Here is a 16,881-nt window from a genome sequence, read left to right as displayed (position 1 = left end):
GCAGTCTGCATCGGTAATCAGGTTAGAGTCAGCTGCCTCTGCCCTCCAGCTCCCTCCGAAATGGCATGTAGTCTAATTAGTTATAGAAAGGATTTTACTGAATAGTTGTAAACAGATCTGAGGGCTTGGAATAAAATCAATCTGACTGTGGAAACTTTTCAGGATAATTATAAACTGTTATTGGCAGAGTGCAAAAGAGAGACCAAAGGACTTTTAACAGTGGGGAAACTTGTAGCTGTGCACACCATTCTCTGCAGGGGGAAAGAGAAGGACAGAGGTTGTGGCTGGCAAAGTGGGGGTCTCTCCTCAGGAGGAAGGATAAGGGGCTTCAGCTGTACAGGTGTGGGTTTGGGGTTTTTGGGGTTTGTTTTTTTTTAATACTCTTGAATGTTTTGGGGTTTTTCTATAATATTAATTGTGCCCCAGTACCTGAGGTACCAACACCCCCCCATGGTGGAGGGCACACATCTAGTGTGAACTGCACAGTGAAATGCTAATACTTACTTAAAAAAAAAAAAAGGGAACAATATTTGAGGGTTTTGAGCATGGTTTTATATAAAGGCATGTGTACAAATTCTCTCTTCACAGATCAGAATGGTCTTGGCTCAGACCTTCGCCATCTCCCTGCTGATGTAAGCACCAAAAATTGCATCTCCCGCAGAGGCAGGTCCTCGCTGCCCCACGAAGCCACCCCGGCCACCAGCCCCGCCTCAACCTGCCGCTCAGCTCTGCGCTCCCGTTCATGGCAATGCCGCAGAATTCGACTGGACAAAATGGCTTTTGTTTCGCTCAGACGCTTGACTTCTCCCACCCGTCCCCTCCTCCCGGCGAGGCTGGCCAGACCTTCGACGCCCCGAGGGGGTGGGAGATGTGCGGCCCCCCGCTGAGCAACGGCACCGTGTCCTCTGGCGCGCCCAGCCCCTCCGACTCCTGCGCCGAACCCCTCTGCTCCACCACCCCTGGAGAGGAGGAGACCAAATACGTGTCAGCCGAAGGGGAGGAACTGGCGTGCGGCTGGGGGGCATTCACCCCCGGGTGCTTACAGGCCTTTAACACGTCCAAGGGCGTCTTGTTCTTCCTCTGCGTGGCCTCCTTCCTGCAAGGCATGACAGTGAACGGCTTCATCAACACGGTCATCACCTCCATCGAGCGACGCTTCGACCTCCGCAGCTACCAGAGCGGGCTGATCGCCAGCTCCTACGACATCGCGGCGTGCATCTGCTTGACCTTCGTCAGCTATTTTGGGGGGAACGGCCACAAACCGCGATGGCTGGGTTGGGGCGTGCAGGTCATGGGCTTGGGCTCCCTGCTTTTCAGTTTACCCCACTTCACCACAGGACGGTACGAGGTGCGTTTGGCAGCAGAAGTGGGCATCTGCGGGGAGAACCAGAGCCTGCCCTGCACCCAGGCTGCCTCCAGCCTCTCCAGCTACAGGTTCGTCTTCATGCTGGGGCAGTTCCTGCACGGGATGGGAGCCACGCCACTCTACACGCTCGGCGTCACCTATTTAGATGAAAACGTCAAGACTAACTACTCCCCTGTGTACATTGGTGAGTCGAGCCGGAGGGGCAGCCCGAACCCGTGAGCTGGGCGATGGAGGGGAGAGCCGGTCCTTCTGTCCTGGCACTGAACAGGCCACATTGAGCAGTTTCCCAGTAACAGGCAAGGTGGTGATCAGAGGGAAGTGGCAGCTGTTGGGGAGGTTTTGATTATTTATGGGCAGGAACTGGGTATTTTTACTCCTGCAATGCATACCCTGCAGATCAGGAGGTGCCTTCTGCTCCCAGCACGGGGCCAGCTGGGGAGAGCCCTCCAGCGTGCCCCAGCACGTGCGTGGCGTTAGCATCTCTGGCAAACAACCATCAGGCCATGCCCCATCCGTGCGAGGGGACATCACAGCTTTAGTGCCGTAGGACAGCAGGGACGGTCGCTGGGCTGCTCGGATACTGCTGGTGTAAAGCACAGCCAAGCTTCACCGAGGGAAGAGGCTCAGCTCGCTCCTCTGCTCTGTATCGCTGATCACTTAGCAATTGCAAAATACTTACAGTGCTATTGGGTGAAATTGCTGAAAGGGCTGATCTTTGAGCAATTTCAAAATTTAGCAGTCTGCCCGTACTGCTGTATCAGAAGGCTGTGCAGGAACAGGAGATCACAGGGAGATCATCAGTAATTTGATGATCTTTCCACAGCAACAAACAAAAATAAGTGCCAGTGGGGCCGCGTTTAGCGTAGACGTTGTGTATTGTCAGTGGGGAGACAACGCTGCCGCTCATCACACCAGCAGTCAGGACGTAGCACTGGGATCAGCTACATCCCTGCTAAATAATAAAACAGTAACTACATAAATATGTTTTTCCAGTGCACCAATTTTGCCTGCCCCATGCTAGAAGAATTCCCAGGTTGGATACAAAAGCTTCCCTGGAACATAAGTGTGAGATGAAAACTTGTTAAAACCGTCTGGCTTTGTTTCTCAGTGGCTTAGGGAGTGGGGTGTGAGGCGGCAGGAGGCTGAGCACCCCGGATCCAGGAGGGAATTGGGCCACCGCGGTGGGGCGGGGGATGCTGGGCACCGGCAGCGCTCCACGGCATCCGTGGCTGAAACGCTGCTGTTTCTCTAACACGGCTTGTTTTCCCTTTCAGCTGTTTTCTACACTGCTGCAATCCTTGGGCCTGCAGCGGGTTATCTGGTAGGAGGAATGTTTCTAAATATTTATACTGAAATTGGCAGAGAGTAAGTCGCTAAAAAATAATCTTGTTCCTTTTCCTTTATGCTATATGTTTCCTTTGGCTTAACAAAAAGAAACGATAATAGTAAATAGTCTGGAGAAATGAACCCGGTGGCTGGGTGGAAACGTGCCCGTGGTGTTTCTGGGAGGGGGGGCCAAAGCTGGAAGGGTGGCTTGCATTAGTGCTGTCGCTGGAAGAAAATTGCTGACCAACCTGTCAGATTAAATCCTTCCTCCTGCTACACTGCCTGTGTTAATGAGGCTACGAGCAGCAGGTGAATTTTTTGAATGAGTTCCCTGATGAGGCAGTGCTACCAGCAGAGCTGCTCGTCCTCCCGGTCATCCAGCCAGGATGCTTGTCCCTCCTTGCTTCTCAGTATTTGTAATTTGTTCTTATCTCCTTACAGGGTCTTTGGCAGAGGAATGGGTTAAAAAGGGGGAGCGGGTTTCCAGGGGAAGGAATGGGTTATTTCCACCAGTTTTCTTGCAAAGGGTGGCTCTGGGGTGGAAGAAGGATCATAGCAACCCCAAAGCACAAATGAAATGGGAAGAAGTGAATGTGCAAGCTAGAGATTAGAGAATTAAATTGTGTAATTCCCCTGTCTCGTTAAGCGGTGTGCTCTCCGGTGAGGCAGGCAGCAGTGTGGTGTGGCAGGAGGGATGGTGGATGTGCCTTCCCCAGCACGTCACCGTGGGAGAGGCCGGAGCTTGGTTTCCTTTGCTGATGTTCCCCCCGACCCCTGCCACCAGCTTCAGCACGAGACATGCCAAGCTGTCCCGCTCCATTTCAAACCGCCGTCTCTCCTTTGTGTCCTTTCGGCTTTGTTTCTTACAGGATCGACATCTCCCCGGAGAACACGCTGTGGGTGGGAGCGTGGTGGATTGGCTTCCTCGGGGCTGGAGCAGCCTCCCTCCTCATCTCCATCCCCATCCTGGGGTACCCTCAGCGTCTCCCAGGTACGTGGCCCCGCTGCGGCTCGAGGGAATTGGGGCCGGGGCTGCGCAGCACTCAGGCTTGCCTTGGGGCTTGCATCCTTATGCGCACGTGTAGCTGGGGACACAGGGGCAGAGGAAGAGTTTCCAGTGTTTAAACTGTAATTCCTACTTGAATTTCACCTCCACAGCTTTCCAGCTGCTTCTTTCCTTGCTCCTCCCTTGCAGCCGTTGGCAGAGGGAGGATGTCACATTGCATTTTCCCCCCGCAAATTCACTGTGTTGGTGAAGCATCCGCATCTCATGTGCTCCTTGTTCCTGTTTGCTTCTCATTTTCAGGATCGCAGCGGTATAGTGTGATGAGGGTGTCAGAGGCTCATCAGCTAAAAGACGGGAGCCACAAAAAAGCATCGGATCCGGACTTTGGGAAAACAGTTAAAGATCTGCCTCGGTGAGAAAACCACCCTGTGCCTGAGGTTCAGGAAGCCCTCCCCAGAATCGAGAGCAATGGGCCCAAACTGAGCTTGCTTTCTACAATGCTAGCTAAAAGGCTTTGCCCATTTTCAAACATAGCAATGACACTTTCTCGCAGAGGAGGTTGCAAAGTGCCCGGTCCCATCAGCGACCGGGGACTCTTGACAAATGGGCTGAACTAGAAATCATGCTGGGGATTGCAGGGAGAGCAGGGGACAAGGGGCTGGTCCTAGCTGTGGTTTTCAGAAACTCACGTCCACGTGTGAAGATCCACCTGCAGTCATGTGCAACATGCTGAGTTTCACCGAGAGTGGCTTGGTGCCAACCTTCAGGTGATAGGAGATGCACAGGCGTTGCCATCTCATTCCCTCTCCCCAGCAGCATTATTTCCTCCTGTCTGCTTGTGTCTGGCCTCACCTGGCCCAACTGGGTGTTGTCTGATGTCTCCTCCTCTCTATCCCCTTGGGGCTTTTCTTCCTTTCCTCTGTTTTTCCTTGTGTTAGATCCCTGTTTTGTCCTTTTAATGAGAAAAGAGAGGAAACAAAACCCCACCTCTTATAGCTCCATTCCAAATCCAGGGAACAAGATATCCTGCACTGTAGCTTTCAGTTCTCTTTGATTCTTAGTTTCCTTTTTAATTTTCTTTTCTTTTCCCTTTGCGTCTTCTATCCACGTTTTATGTGTTACTACTTATCTCTCCTGCAAAGCACTGACACAGCAGTGTGCTTATTCACAGGGCCGCGGCTTGGCTCTGTGCTGTGGGCGAGCACGCACGCACCAAAGGAGTTTTGGTAGGAAATGGTTTAAAGGGATCCTGGGTGGGAATGAGTGAGTGGCCAAAATTAAATGTGGTCTTTTAACCTGGAAACTTCTGCTATGGATCTTTGAAATCTCTTAAGATTTTTTTTTTTGGTGTTGAGTTGTATTTGAATGGAGGGCAGAGGGGGAGATGCTGCTTTATTTACAGCTTGGGTTGAGCTGGTGTGCAAGATGTGGATGTTGCAGAGATACCTGGCTGTTGATTCCTTTTGGAGCTTGCAGCCAATAAAGGGATTTTTCTGTTTTGTATTTTTCCCACCACCTTTCTTAGGGAGGAGTTTGCATCCTTGTGTGATGGCTGCCCCATGCAAAGGCAAACATTCAATGTTGCCAAACCCCGTGCCGCTGCCAGCAATTACTTCTGAACTTTAGTTGTGGCGTTTGCCTTTGTGCTGGCAGCGGAGGGTTGAAGCAGGTGCTTGGTACGGGAGTCTTCAGCAGCAGTCGCTCTGCGTTGTGTCAACACAACTACTCATGTTGGTCTAAAATTCTTGGGAGACTTTGCAGGAAGTTTACCAGGGGTTAAGGCAGTTTTATGAAGAATATTACATTGAACAGATTTCAATACTGTTATTAAATGGCATTCTTGACTGGGTGCCATTTTCCGAGGTCACGGTTTATTCTCCACACGGAAATTAAATTCAAAACCTGCATTTAAATAATGATAAGGTTATGACTAAAACCAACACAAATAGGGTAGCAGAGAGGGATGAAATTCAGCGGTTGATGCTTTTCTTGCTTATCTGGAACAAAGCTCCCACTGTTTCTCGGTGAAGGCTGTCTGACAGCAGGTACAGGGGCAGTCCCCCTTGGGGAGCATCTTCTTTCACCCCTTGTTCCTGAAGAACAAATACCAAAGGTGGGCAACTCATATCAAATAATTCAGATCAGTCCAGACCTTAGTGTGGTTTTTGTTTGAAAGCAAAAACCCAACAGACGTTTGTGCTCCCTGGTTTTGATTAATAAAAGGGAAGTGCCTTAAAGGGTTGCTATTCTGGAAACTTGCATTAAAGAGGAGAGCACATCTGTGCAGCTCTTGGGGACACGTGGACCAGGCTGGAGAGTGAGGCCAAAGGACACTGTTGCTTTTGCTTTAGTACTTTAGTAAGGGATTGGATGCTACACGTTTTCTCACAGCACGGACAGTAAGAGTCTCACAAAGATAAGCAGAAATACTGATGAAATAAAATATTATTCCATCCCATCAGATCCTTTCTAAGCGAGCTTAATGAATTGCTGTATTCACAGAGCTGCCTAAGAGCATACAGTATAATCCTCTGCCCTGAAGAGACTTCTGTCTTAATTCCTGCGTTGAAAAGGCCTGCTAAAATAGTATTTTCCTTTCTCTGGTTCCATATGATTGCTCTCATAAAATAACCCCTGCTGTCAGTGCAGAGGGATTCAAACAGAGGACACGTAGAGCTGTGCCAGGAGAGGAGTCTTTGTCCTAGCTAGCCTTGGACCAGAATTTGTGAGGATCTGTCAAGTGCTGATCTTCAAAACGAGAAGCTACGGTCAATATTTCACTCATCCCTCTTGAATTAGTTGGCATGGTGGGGCTTCAGTTTGTCTCGTGGCTTTGCTAGAACTTCTGTGTGTTGCAAAGGGAGGATGGTTTACATTCCTGTGGGACGTATGTGCTGCCCTCCGTTCCTTTGGTGGTGGTGACAGTAGGTGTCGTTTTGTGCTGGAAAAGTCCCTGTTCGCATGCTCTAAGATTGCATAGATAGCCACCTATAGTTATTGACTCATTAGCTTGTGGCCGTACCCTGTTACAGTCTGGGGTGTCCTGGGCACGCAAGTGTTCCTCAGAGGAGCAGGCTCTGATTGTACAGGTGGTCCCAACTTACTCAGAAGGGCCGTTACATGCTGAAAGAGTAACTATATGTGCCCATATCAGTAAAGACTTGCAGGATCAGGCTTTTTTAGATAGTGGGTTTCTTCTTTTGGCACTGCTGAGCTTTGTGAAATCTGTTTGGCTGCAAGACCTGAGGCCAGTCAAGACTATTCAAGATTTAGGTCATTTCTGGGTGTGGTTAAAATCCTACTGATAGCAACGAAAAGGTCTGTGGTGACTTTGGTAAGGTTTTATATGTCGTAGCTCCTCACAAATACATCTTATGTCTACCAATAGATTACATTACATGAGTAAATCCTTACTCTTGGTGCTGAAAGCAGTTCCTCTGCATTTTCCAACCTGCAAGTGTAACCTGCAACCTTTGGCCAAGAGGCACAAAGTCACACTGGTGCCAGGGACCAGTTCCTTTCTTTTCTCTTGAACTGTAAAAAAGTGAAGGCATTGTGCAATTTCTACATCAGCCATGAGGTCCACAAGAAGTGTTTTCTCACTAAGAGATTAGGCTTTGTGCTTCCAAATAAAGCACGGTTGAAAAGATTATTCCTGAAAAATAGTTTAGTAAATTAAACTAATCCCAACAGGTAGACAATGGTTAGTATAAAACCCCCTGTAATCAAGGTGTAAGAATGTGTGGTATTTCTGTCTTTCAGCTTCTTTGTTCTTTTGGTATAATGAAATTCTCCACTTTATGTGGGTAAAGTTGCATAAATCTGACTCTGAGCCTCAGCACGTCTCTCACTCGGTTGTACTACCGCAGATTTTCTCTCATTTCACATTTCCTCCAAGGCAGTAGGTGGTAAGTGACTGTGCCTTTCAATGCAGTGAACATCCCATGGCATCCCTGTCACTGCCGTCGCTGTGGGATGATGGGGTTGTGCCAGTCTCAGGAAGGAGGTGAGCTGTGGTACAGATCCAGGCTAGGCTTGGGGAAAGTCATGTGGCAGAATTTCAAGCTTGTTACAAAATGCTCCCTGCAAAGCAGTGTCAACCCTCTTGGTCCAATATCCGAGATAGTGAGAGATAATTGAGACCATCCTGTGTGCCTGAGGGCCTTTCTGTGTCTTGGAGATGGAATTGTTGCTGGATCATCTTTCTGCATATAAATGATACATGGCAATTTTTCAGGCATATCTATGGTTCTCTACTAAATCCCGGTGGGTCGAAAAGAAAATGTATTTGCTCAAATTATACATTAAGCTTAAAGTAAAACTGTGCTTAGATTGTGGGAGAAAGACTGCTTTCTGTTTTCCAGTGGGATATAAGGTATCTTGGAGGTGTTTCCTCCATATAGAAAGGCTTGCTTGGTATTTCCCCTGAGCTGCAAAACATGCATGGTTATCAGAGACTGTTATTCTCGTGAGGACATGGGTGCACATGAGTAGCATGTGCGTACGTGAGTATCTAACACAACTTTGTTCCTTGCTCTTAGTTGAGTCGGGATTCCCAAGATAACTGCCATCAGGGACTAATAAAACCTTGAAATGATTGAGATAGAGAGTAGTGTCTTTTCAGTATTGCAGCATTTAGGGAATGGAAAATACTCAGCCTGATCCTAAATGTTGGAAAATTACCACTGAAATAGTCCATACAGGCACCCTGAGTCTGAATTATATCACACAGACACTCTTGGTATCCAGTTCCCATTTTGAACATGCATATGGGATAAATAGACCCATCTGGTGCCCTCATGAGATCCACAGAGAAGAGTCCCAGATTATTCCCTCTTGTTTTAGGTGTTTGGTTGACGTTCCTCAGGTTCCCTTGGTGGTTGGCTGTAGCCGATGAGGCTATAAAAGACGACCAGAGTAAGCATGTCTGTTAGGCGCCTGAAGATAGCCAGGACAACGCCCAGTAGGAACTAAGAGCCAGAGCAGCTTGGCACATGAGAGACGTTATACAGGAAGGCAGAGTTTGAGGGCAAACTTTTTGATCCCCACCTGCAATGGAGACTATCTCCACAAAGCACCATGACCTACTCTGTGCAGGTAGATAGAGAGGTGAGGGTATCCTCAGCATCCTTGCTTGACTGGTGGGACTCAATAAATGTAAATGGAGAAGTTCCCTGATCTTTCAAACCACAAGTAACTCCCTTTTGGATTGTTTTCTTTCAAAGGAATGCAACCTGGTGGGATGCTACGTTGTCTTACCTGTGGTTCTTCTGACTTGAAGATAGGGGACAGACTTGAAATCAGAATGTCACAGTGACTCTATTGCGGTATATTTGTCCTTCCCAGATCAGTACTGCTGCTTCTGAAGAACCCCACCTTCATCTTCCTCTGCTTAGCGGGAGCAACCGAAGCCACCCTCATTGCGGGGATGTCCACCTTTGGACCCAAGTTCTTGGAGTCTCAGTTTAGTTTAAGTGCCTCTGAAGCTGCTACCTTTTTTGGTAAGAAAACCAGGTTTTTGCAATGTTTTCCCATTTTGCCTACAAATAGAAGAGCACTGTAGCCCCTTTAGAATGGAGACAAACACTCTTTGCAGTTCATTTACAGAGCGGTTATTGTCTTCAGCTATTAGATGGGATCGTTTCCCATCAGCACATCTGTACCAAGTGCGTTTTTCAGAGCTGTATCTACTGACATCAGGAGGAAATGTGTTGCCTCTGTAGCCATCTGTTACCCTCTAGAGGAAGGCAAAATAACTGTAGTCTGTTCCTTCTAGTGCATTACCAGCAAACGTTAACTAAGTGTTTTCCTCTAACGAGGGATGTCTGAACTGGGGAATATATTTTGTCAGCATCCCAAAACTGGGAAGATCCTCACTTAGCTGCCCTAGCGTAGGCTGAGGAAGTGGTGTCCAACAAGCATCAATACTCATGATGTTCTCCTCAAAGAGTCTGTTTTACGACCTCCAGGTAGGAAAAGCTGCCTTACCAGGCTCATGCCACATTACCTGAGCTATTACAAAGGACCACATACCATAGCAAAGTCCACTGAACTCCCACCCAGAAGTCATGCAGCAACCAAGGGGTTATTCTCATGCAGACACACTGCAGTTAATGTATTCAGACATGAAAACTCCTTGCTAACATTTCTAAATTTGCTTATGGTGGGTTTTTTTTTTTTCCAGGTTATCTGGTTGTGCCAGCCGGAGGAGGAGGCACATTCCTGGGAGGATTCCTTGTGAATAAATTTAAACTCCGCTGTTCAGGAATCATCAAATTGTGTTTATTTTGCACATTGTGTAGTCTGCTGGCTATATTCATTTTTTTTATTCACTGCCCTAACATGCCGATGGCAGGAGTAACCCAGATGTACAAGGGAAGGTAATAACAATCATCCCATCAGTCTTGTGCTGCATGGCCCTGGTCAGAATAGAAGGATAACTGGTGGTAGTCGTGTGTGAGTGTTGCTGATGGAAGATGATGTCCAGGCAGCCTTACGGGCAGGTACTGAGGGTGAGACCCAGAATATTGATCTCCTAACTTTTGTATCTGGTTGGAGTTTATGGAAGAGGCACTCCCCTTAGTGAGGGAGGGGAGATCAGCAGTGCCAGAGTGTGAGATACTCCACTCTTCAGTTGCCTTCATGGGGTCCCCCATCTCTATCCACTGGGATAACCTGGACTAAAAGTGGGACTCTCCAAATGGAGATGTCTCCCTGTGAGCTGGTCTCTTAAACTCCCTTGGTAGCTGTGGGAAAGAGACAGCTCAAGGACATGTTCAAGGTGAGATTAAACCCTTCCCAAGCCTGGCTTTGTGCTACTTGGGGATCCACTGCATCTCCTGCCATTCCCCCTTCTTCTCTTGCTCTACCTGTTTCCTCTTGGAAAATGCTGTTCAGTGTCTCCCCGCTGACTGCTGCCGTGTTTCCCTTAGTGCTTTGCCTGGTGGCCACCTAAACCTGACGGCAGCCTGCAACACCGAGTGTGGCTGTCTACAGGAGACCTACAGCCCTGTCTGCGGGAGTGATGGCATCATGTATTACTCACCTTGCCACGCCGGGTGCAAAAATGTGTCTGAAAACCCCAAGACTGGCAAGAAGGTATGTCTGAAAGCACTGTGTATTAACAAGGCGGCGGCACATCTTCTGCGGAGTGTTTTGGCTGGCTCTGCAAAAGTCTCCACAGGTTTGAGCTTTGCTGCAGATCAGTGTAAAAGGCAGGGACAGCCCAGTGCAGGTAGAGGATGCTCGCAGGCACCACCTGGGATGAAGGCAGAAGGTAGCTGAGGTCACCCTGTTTTGCTTCCTTCAGTGTGCCCAATTTTGGTTTTGCCTCGCTCTGGGTCAAACTGTGCCAAAATCCATGGTGAATCACCCAGGCAGGCGAGGAGCTCGGTAGGCACCTGATTCCTGTCCCAATGTTTAATTTGGGTCTTCAGTGAGCATGATGCACCTCCTCTTCCTTCCAGCTTGTTGCTCACAGACAGGCACAGGCTTGAGAGAAGGGTAAGGAGGACATTCGACATTCAAGGGCTGCCTGGCAAAGCTCACTTCTCTTATTTAATAACCTGCTTTGAAACAGAGGTCTATCACGAATGTAGCTTGATTTCTGCTCCACTCCAGGAGTGAAACTCGTTGGTTTCTGCCCTCCCTGAAGTTCTTTCTTTTTTAAGCCCAGCTGTGACTATCTCCGTTCTTTCCCTGGCAAACCACCCACTGACCTCTCTTTCCCAGGTTTATCACGAGTGTAGCTGCATTGAGGAAACCCTGTCCAGCTCCGGTGATGCAGAAGCAGGGAAATGCACCTCCTCTTGTGAGAAAAAGCCCCTGCTCCTGTCCTTCATGTTTGTGGTGATCCTCTTCACCTTCCTGAGCAGTATTCCTGCCGTCACCGCCACTCTGCGGTAAGTGTGGGTTTGCCTCATCCCCCACCACTGCTGCAGAAATCCACCTCTCTGCTTTATCCTGCTGGCTCAAGCCAAGAGGAAGGTGTGATGGGAACCACCTTGTTACTGGCAGCCTGGAGACATCGGGACTGATTCCCTTCCCTGTCTAGCTGAGAAAGAGCTGCCAATTATAAAATTTCCTATAAAATTTCCTATCCTCTGACATCAGACGCCTCTGTGTGTGTTCCAGCTTGCAGCAGTGGTGGGGGGGACATTGCACTGGGATGGATGTCCATCTCCAGAGGGTACGGAGATCCCAAGTGTGCTGCATCCGAGTGTGTGGCATCGCGGAGCAGGGAGGTGCCGTGCAGCCTGGCAGCATTTTTAAACAATCTGCTTTTGTTCCCCAGGTGTGTCCCTGACAGTCAAAGGTCATTTGCACTCGGGATCCAGTGGATTGTAGTACGAACACTAGGTACGGAACAGAGTGAATTTGGGCATGGGTTGTGGTCCCTTGGCTTTGTGGAGCATGTGGTAAGCTGTTACCTAAGAATAAAACACGTTGGGTTGGAGAAGAAAGGGGTAGGACACACCCTGTTGAATGGAGGATGTTTTCTTGTTTGCTGTCATTCAGAAAAACCTAGTTCCCTTTGCATGTGGTTTGCAAACTGAGTGAAGGATTCTGTAACATTGCAGGTGGAGTTGAAGAGAAATGTCCAGGCAATGTGTCCTTATTTTAAGAAAAAAGGAGCAGAGGTATTAAAGATCCTGTGTTTGTCTCTTGGCTCCTGTGCAACATGTAGGTCAGGATGGTCAGGAGACCCGCTGGGCTCTCAGATCGTGAAATTCAGTGTATTTTGGGTACCTTGTGTCCCTGGGCACAGCTGTAGATGTTGCAGGATGAGTTTGCTTAATCACGGTAGCAGCAGAGCCTGATTCTTTTCTGCAAGCACGTCGTGTCTTGTAAGGCTGGTGCATAGGTGCTGCCTGTGCTGGAGGTCCGCTCTGTCTTCCCGCAGGTGGCATCCCTGGCCCCATCGCCTTTGGGTCCATGATTGATAAATCCTGCCTGCTCTGGCAGGACCAGTGTGGCGAGCAAGGTTCCTGCTACGTTTACCAGAACTCAGCCATGAGCCGATACACCTTCATCGCTGGACTGGTCTACAAGGTGATGCTGCCTGTTAACTGCACTCTCTGATAAAGCCAGCAGGTTTTTCGGACACAGTGTTTTACTCTGGGAGAGAATTTTACAAAATTGGGTTGTCCTGATCTGCCCCCCCAACCCAAATTAGACCTTCACACAAGAAATGTTCTCAGGGAAGGCAAAAGCTCCATTTGCTTCTCACCAGGTAACGGTGCTCCAGGCACCATCATTCTCTTAAATTCCCATTACTTTCTAGGCTTACAGCTTCTGTTGCATGATATGAAATATCTCCTTTTTCTCCCAACAGTTACCAAAGTGATTTCTTGCTAGAAAAGGAGTAAAATATATGACTGCAGTGTGTTAGAGTGAGGGATGGCGTTGTGGGCAGGCTGTAAATACCCATTCCCTGATCACCGCTAGAAAATAAGAGAGCTTAGCTGCGCATTTCTTATTTATTAGCTGAAAACCATTATTTTAACTGCTCCCAAACAAGCACTTGCCCTAGATAGTGGTGTTTAGCAGTTGCTGTGATAAAGAGGCTTTCAAAAGGCTTTCAGCAAAAGGCTCAGGTGGTGTTGGTGTGCTCCAGGTGTCCATGTGGGGCTGAACAGCTTTCCACATTCTCATTGTCCCATTGCTATGGGGCTGGTTAAATCCAGATTTTTACCCCTTTTGGCTCTGTGCGCTGGTCTGCTGCCCAGGCCGGTCTTCAGCATCACCTCCCCCCCCAAAGCTTGGTCAGCAAATCTCATCCTGAATGAGAGCTAGGCAACTGGTTTTGGGGGGAGCAGAGAGTAACGGGATGTCTTCGTGGCTGCAGGTGCTTGGATCAACCTTCTTTATAATCGCCTGTTTACTCTACAAACCCCCGCCACCGGAGTCGGCTCCGCGCAGCTCGGACGCGTCTGAAAATGGCACCTGTGACCTCCAGGAACACAAACCTTCGCTGCCAGCTGAAGAGGATATATAACACCATATGCGTGACAGTGACTTTCTCAGTCTGAAAAATATGATGAGAAGGCGTTATGCAGTCCCTAGGGGTTTTTAAATTACAGTAATATTATCACTTTTTTTAGTTCAAGATAAACAATGTAATTAACCACTGGTGTGCTTGCTATTTTCTTAACAGCAGAAGCACATTTAAAATTGTGCGCTGATGCCATATACAGTTACTCAATTTTATTTAAAGAAAGGGCTACCGTAGCTTTATTCTATGTCTGTGACAAGTAAGGACCGCATTCTCCACTCGTGGAAATAAGCACCGGTAACTCCAATGGAGCATGTGGGGTTTAAACCACCAGAGGATCTGGGCCCTAATATCTCAATTGTAAAGCAAACTGTAGCAAAAATTCTGTTGAGACTTCCTAAGCCTGAAAAGAGCCTTGCTGTCCTGCAGTCTGCATTGCAGAGAGGATGGCTGGCCCTTAAACTACTGCATGCAGAGCAGACAGCCCTGACAGGGTCGTCCTCCTTCCTGTGACACACAGCTTCGCTCCTTTTGTTCAGGAGCAGGTTAGCTAATTACGCAAATTCATATTACTGTGCAATGGGAGATAGGTTTGAGATTTGTCTAGCAAATTCATCAGTACACTACAGGCAGCCGTCCCCGAGAGCTGCCGAGCACTGTACGATCACTGCCTCATTTCATTGCAGGGTTTATACCATGGTGACACTTCATTTTTTTTTTTTTTTTCCTTACACTGTTTAAAGGTGATGCCTTTTGTAATGTACTGTGCAAAACTTGAAGTTACTTCTTGCTGTTTGTTGGGTGCGGGAAGACATGAGATACAGATCTATGCAATGCTTCTCTTCAGTTGCTCTGTAAAGACATGGAGTTTGGGTGGATGAGAAAAGTCAGAATGAATTTAACTTGTCTCTAGACAGCTAGCTTAAGGGATAGCTCGCCCTAGGACCAGACTCCCTTGTGGAAAGGGGATGCTGACTTGTAACTGGCCTGCTTGCCAGTCGAGAGGGCAGCATTCCCAAAATGACCTTTGAATGTGCACTTCCAATATTGACCAGGACGTTTGAGGGGGAAAAGTGAAATTTGGAAGAGCATATGTCTGGCTTACCTCTCAGCCCAGGTCAGGCAAGGTTAGTGCTTAGTCTGCCTGTATTTGCACAGTCACACGATCCAGGTACAGCTCCGGGGGAGGGCTGTGGCCAGCCCCTGGACTCCAACACTGTATAAATCACGTTCACGGGGACGGGACCTACCTTACTGAGCTGCAAAACTGGCACTTCTTTTGTGCCAGCTGCTACTTAGAATTACTTTGTAGATGTTTTTGTATATTTTGTATATTTATGCTTTCATAAATGGACACGGGATGGGCATTTGTTTCCTTTGTTAGCCAAGGACCAACTCTCAGAGCAGAGGTAGCGCTGTTCCTTTTGCTGGCAGGGATGGTGGCACTGGTAGCGTGGGCGATCGTCAGGTCCACAGCTGTTGAGAAAGCAGCTTCTTCCATTCGCGGATCCCATTCCACCAAAGCCAGATAGTGACCTTCCTGCTTCCAAAGCCCTTGTTTCCCAGCCTCTGCCAAGTACTGGGAGAGACTTGAGCATCTCCAGGAACTGCTGGAAAAACTAGAAGTGCTGCGGGTGAGATGGAGGGTGGCTTTTGGCTGCTTCAACACGGGCAACTGGTGCAGCTTTGATGGGGCACAGCGTGCGGGAGAGCCCTCTTTCTCCAGGGAGGCAGGATTAGACCCACAGATGCAGGAGTTAACCCGGACACCACCCAAACACCAAAGGCTTCTTCACAACCTCCACCTGGGTTTGGAGCTACCTGCAAACATGAGCCTGTCTCCAGGCCTTGCCCACTGATTGCCCTTCCCAGCTTACAGATACTTCGGGCACAAGCAGGGATCTTAGATGGAGAAAATGCATGAATGTATTTTGGGGACTCATTTTATGTATCATATATTTATGAAAGGTAGAAGTTTTCCTTTATATATATGGATATTGCAATGCAATTCTAGTGTTTCTGAAATGAGCTTTATCTGAGTGTGTTGTTTCTAGAGCAAATAAAAGCTCACGGGATTCTGGGCATTTATTGTGTTGCTGTGGGACCGGTAAGTCATGGGTTTAAGTAAGCAGCAACAAGATGTTCCTGTTCCATAAACAGATTATGTAGGTATACAGGTAACTTAAAATATTTGAAAGTATGTTTCCCAGCTTCGTATGAAGTATTATATTGCTATAAACACATAGAAATATAACCAGTACTTCACAGGTACTTGTGTGTGTGTTTTTCATCAGTCATCCCCCTTTCCCAGGTGCTGTCCCTAGCAGCGGTGGGCTGGATCCGTGCTGCTGGGGAAGCCCATCCTGCGGAGCCTCCTGCTAACAGGGTCAGGGCCACCCCATGCGGGTCCAGGCTTTGCTGCAGATCGTTGTGGTGTCCCCAAGGGTCTGCAAATCCACCCAAGGAGGAGAGTTTGGATTTAGGTTTGTGCTTAAATTGTAGTGTTAATTGAGCCCCACATGGATACCGGAGCTGCAGGCAGCATCGTCTGGCTGGTGGGACAGCAGGTGACACTGAGATCCTGTGGGTTGGCATCTCCTACTGACTTATCCCCCATCTCAGGAGGAGAGGCTAATTGCCTCTCTCTCAAGTAACATTTGAAGGCAAAATGAGGTTTTTAGTTGCTGAGAAAGAAGAACAAAGAGGGCAAGGTAAAACATTTGCTGCCCTCCATCCACAGACCACAGAGTTTCTCCCAGACCTGTGCAATGTAAATGAGGTCAAAGTCCTGTGTCACTTATGGTTTGCTTAAGGAGTAATTCATGCTGTCAAAGAATACAAACACAAGCAGGGGTTGGTATTGAGGGTAAAGCCACAGGGCAGTAAAACAAATGAGCACCCACAAGAGAGTCCAAGCAGGAAGAACTGAATGTTATTTATTGTGGACAAAACCCCAGGCAGTCAGCTGTTTCTCTATAGTGAAGAGTTTCTTTGGAACCTTCCTGGAGGTTTCAAAATAACAGCAAATAAAAGCTTTGAATGTGATACGCAGATGGTTTTGCAGAGCTTCCTCCCCTTTTCCTGCTCCTATGGCCTCTCTTCTACGCCCAGGTGTGCAGAAGAGCCTCCGTGCCTCCCCATTCCGGCAGCTGCACCCCCTTGGCTTCCCGTGCTTCCCCCCCTCGCAGC

The 16,881-nt window shown here is 48.3% G+C and overlaps 1 protein-coding gene across 1 annotated transcript in view; it reads left to right on the top strand.

Annotated features, from left to right (window-relative positions):
• SLCO4A1 (solute carrier organic anion transporter family member 4A1) overlaps nt 1–15,934 on the top strand; it is a 28,210-nt gene extending 12,276 nt beyond the window's left edge. Inside the window, exons 2-12 of the mRNA XM_075768699.1 lie at nt 589–1,550; nt 2,641–2,731; nt 3,562–3,683; nt 3,999–4,110; nt 9,045–9,199; nt 9,883–10,078; nt 10,631–10,796; nt 11,430–11,599; nt 11,992–12,056; nt 12,601–12,749; nt 13,546–15,934. Of these exons, the coding sequence (XP_075624814.1) occupies nt 743–1,550; nt 2,641–2,731; nt 3,562–3,683; nt 3,999–4,110; nt 9,045–9,199; nt 9,883–10,078; nt 10,631–10,796; nt 11,430–11,599; nt 11,992–12,056; nt 12,601–12,749; nt 13,546–13,695 (2,184 nt within the window). The 5' untranslated portion in view covers nt 589–742 and the 3' untranslated portion in view covers nt 13,696–15,934. The remainder of the gene's footprint in view (nt 1–588; nt 1,551–2,640; nt 2,732–3,561; nt 3,684–3,998; nt 4,111–9,044; nt 9,200–9,882; nt 10,079–10,630; nt 10,797–11,429; nt 11,600–11,991; nt 12,057–12,600; nt 12,750–13,545) is intronic.
• Nucleotides 15,935–16,881: the final 947 nt, after the last annotated feature.

The sequence above is a fragment of the Balearica regulorum genome, chromosome 16 (assembly GCF_011004875.1).
Source record: "Balearica regulorum gibbericeps isolate bBalReg1 chromosome 16, bBalReg1.pri, whole genome shotgun sequence".
Taxonomy (NCBI): domain Eukaryota; kingdom Metazoa; phylum Chordata; class Aves; order Gruiformes; family Gruidae; genus Balearica; species Balearica regulorum.
This window is presented reverse-complemented; position numbering and strand designations above follow the sequence as displayed.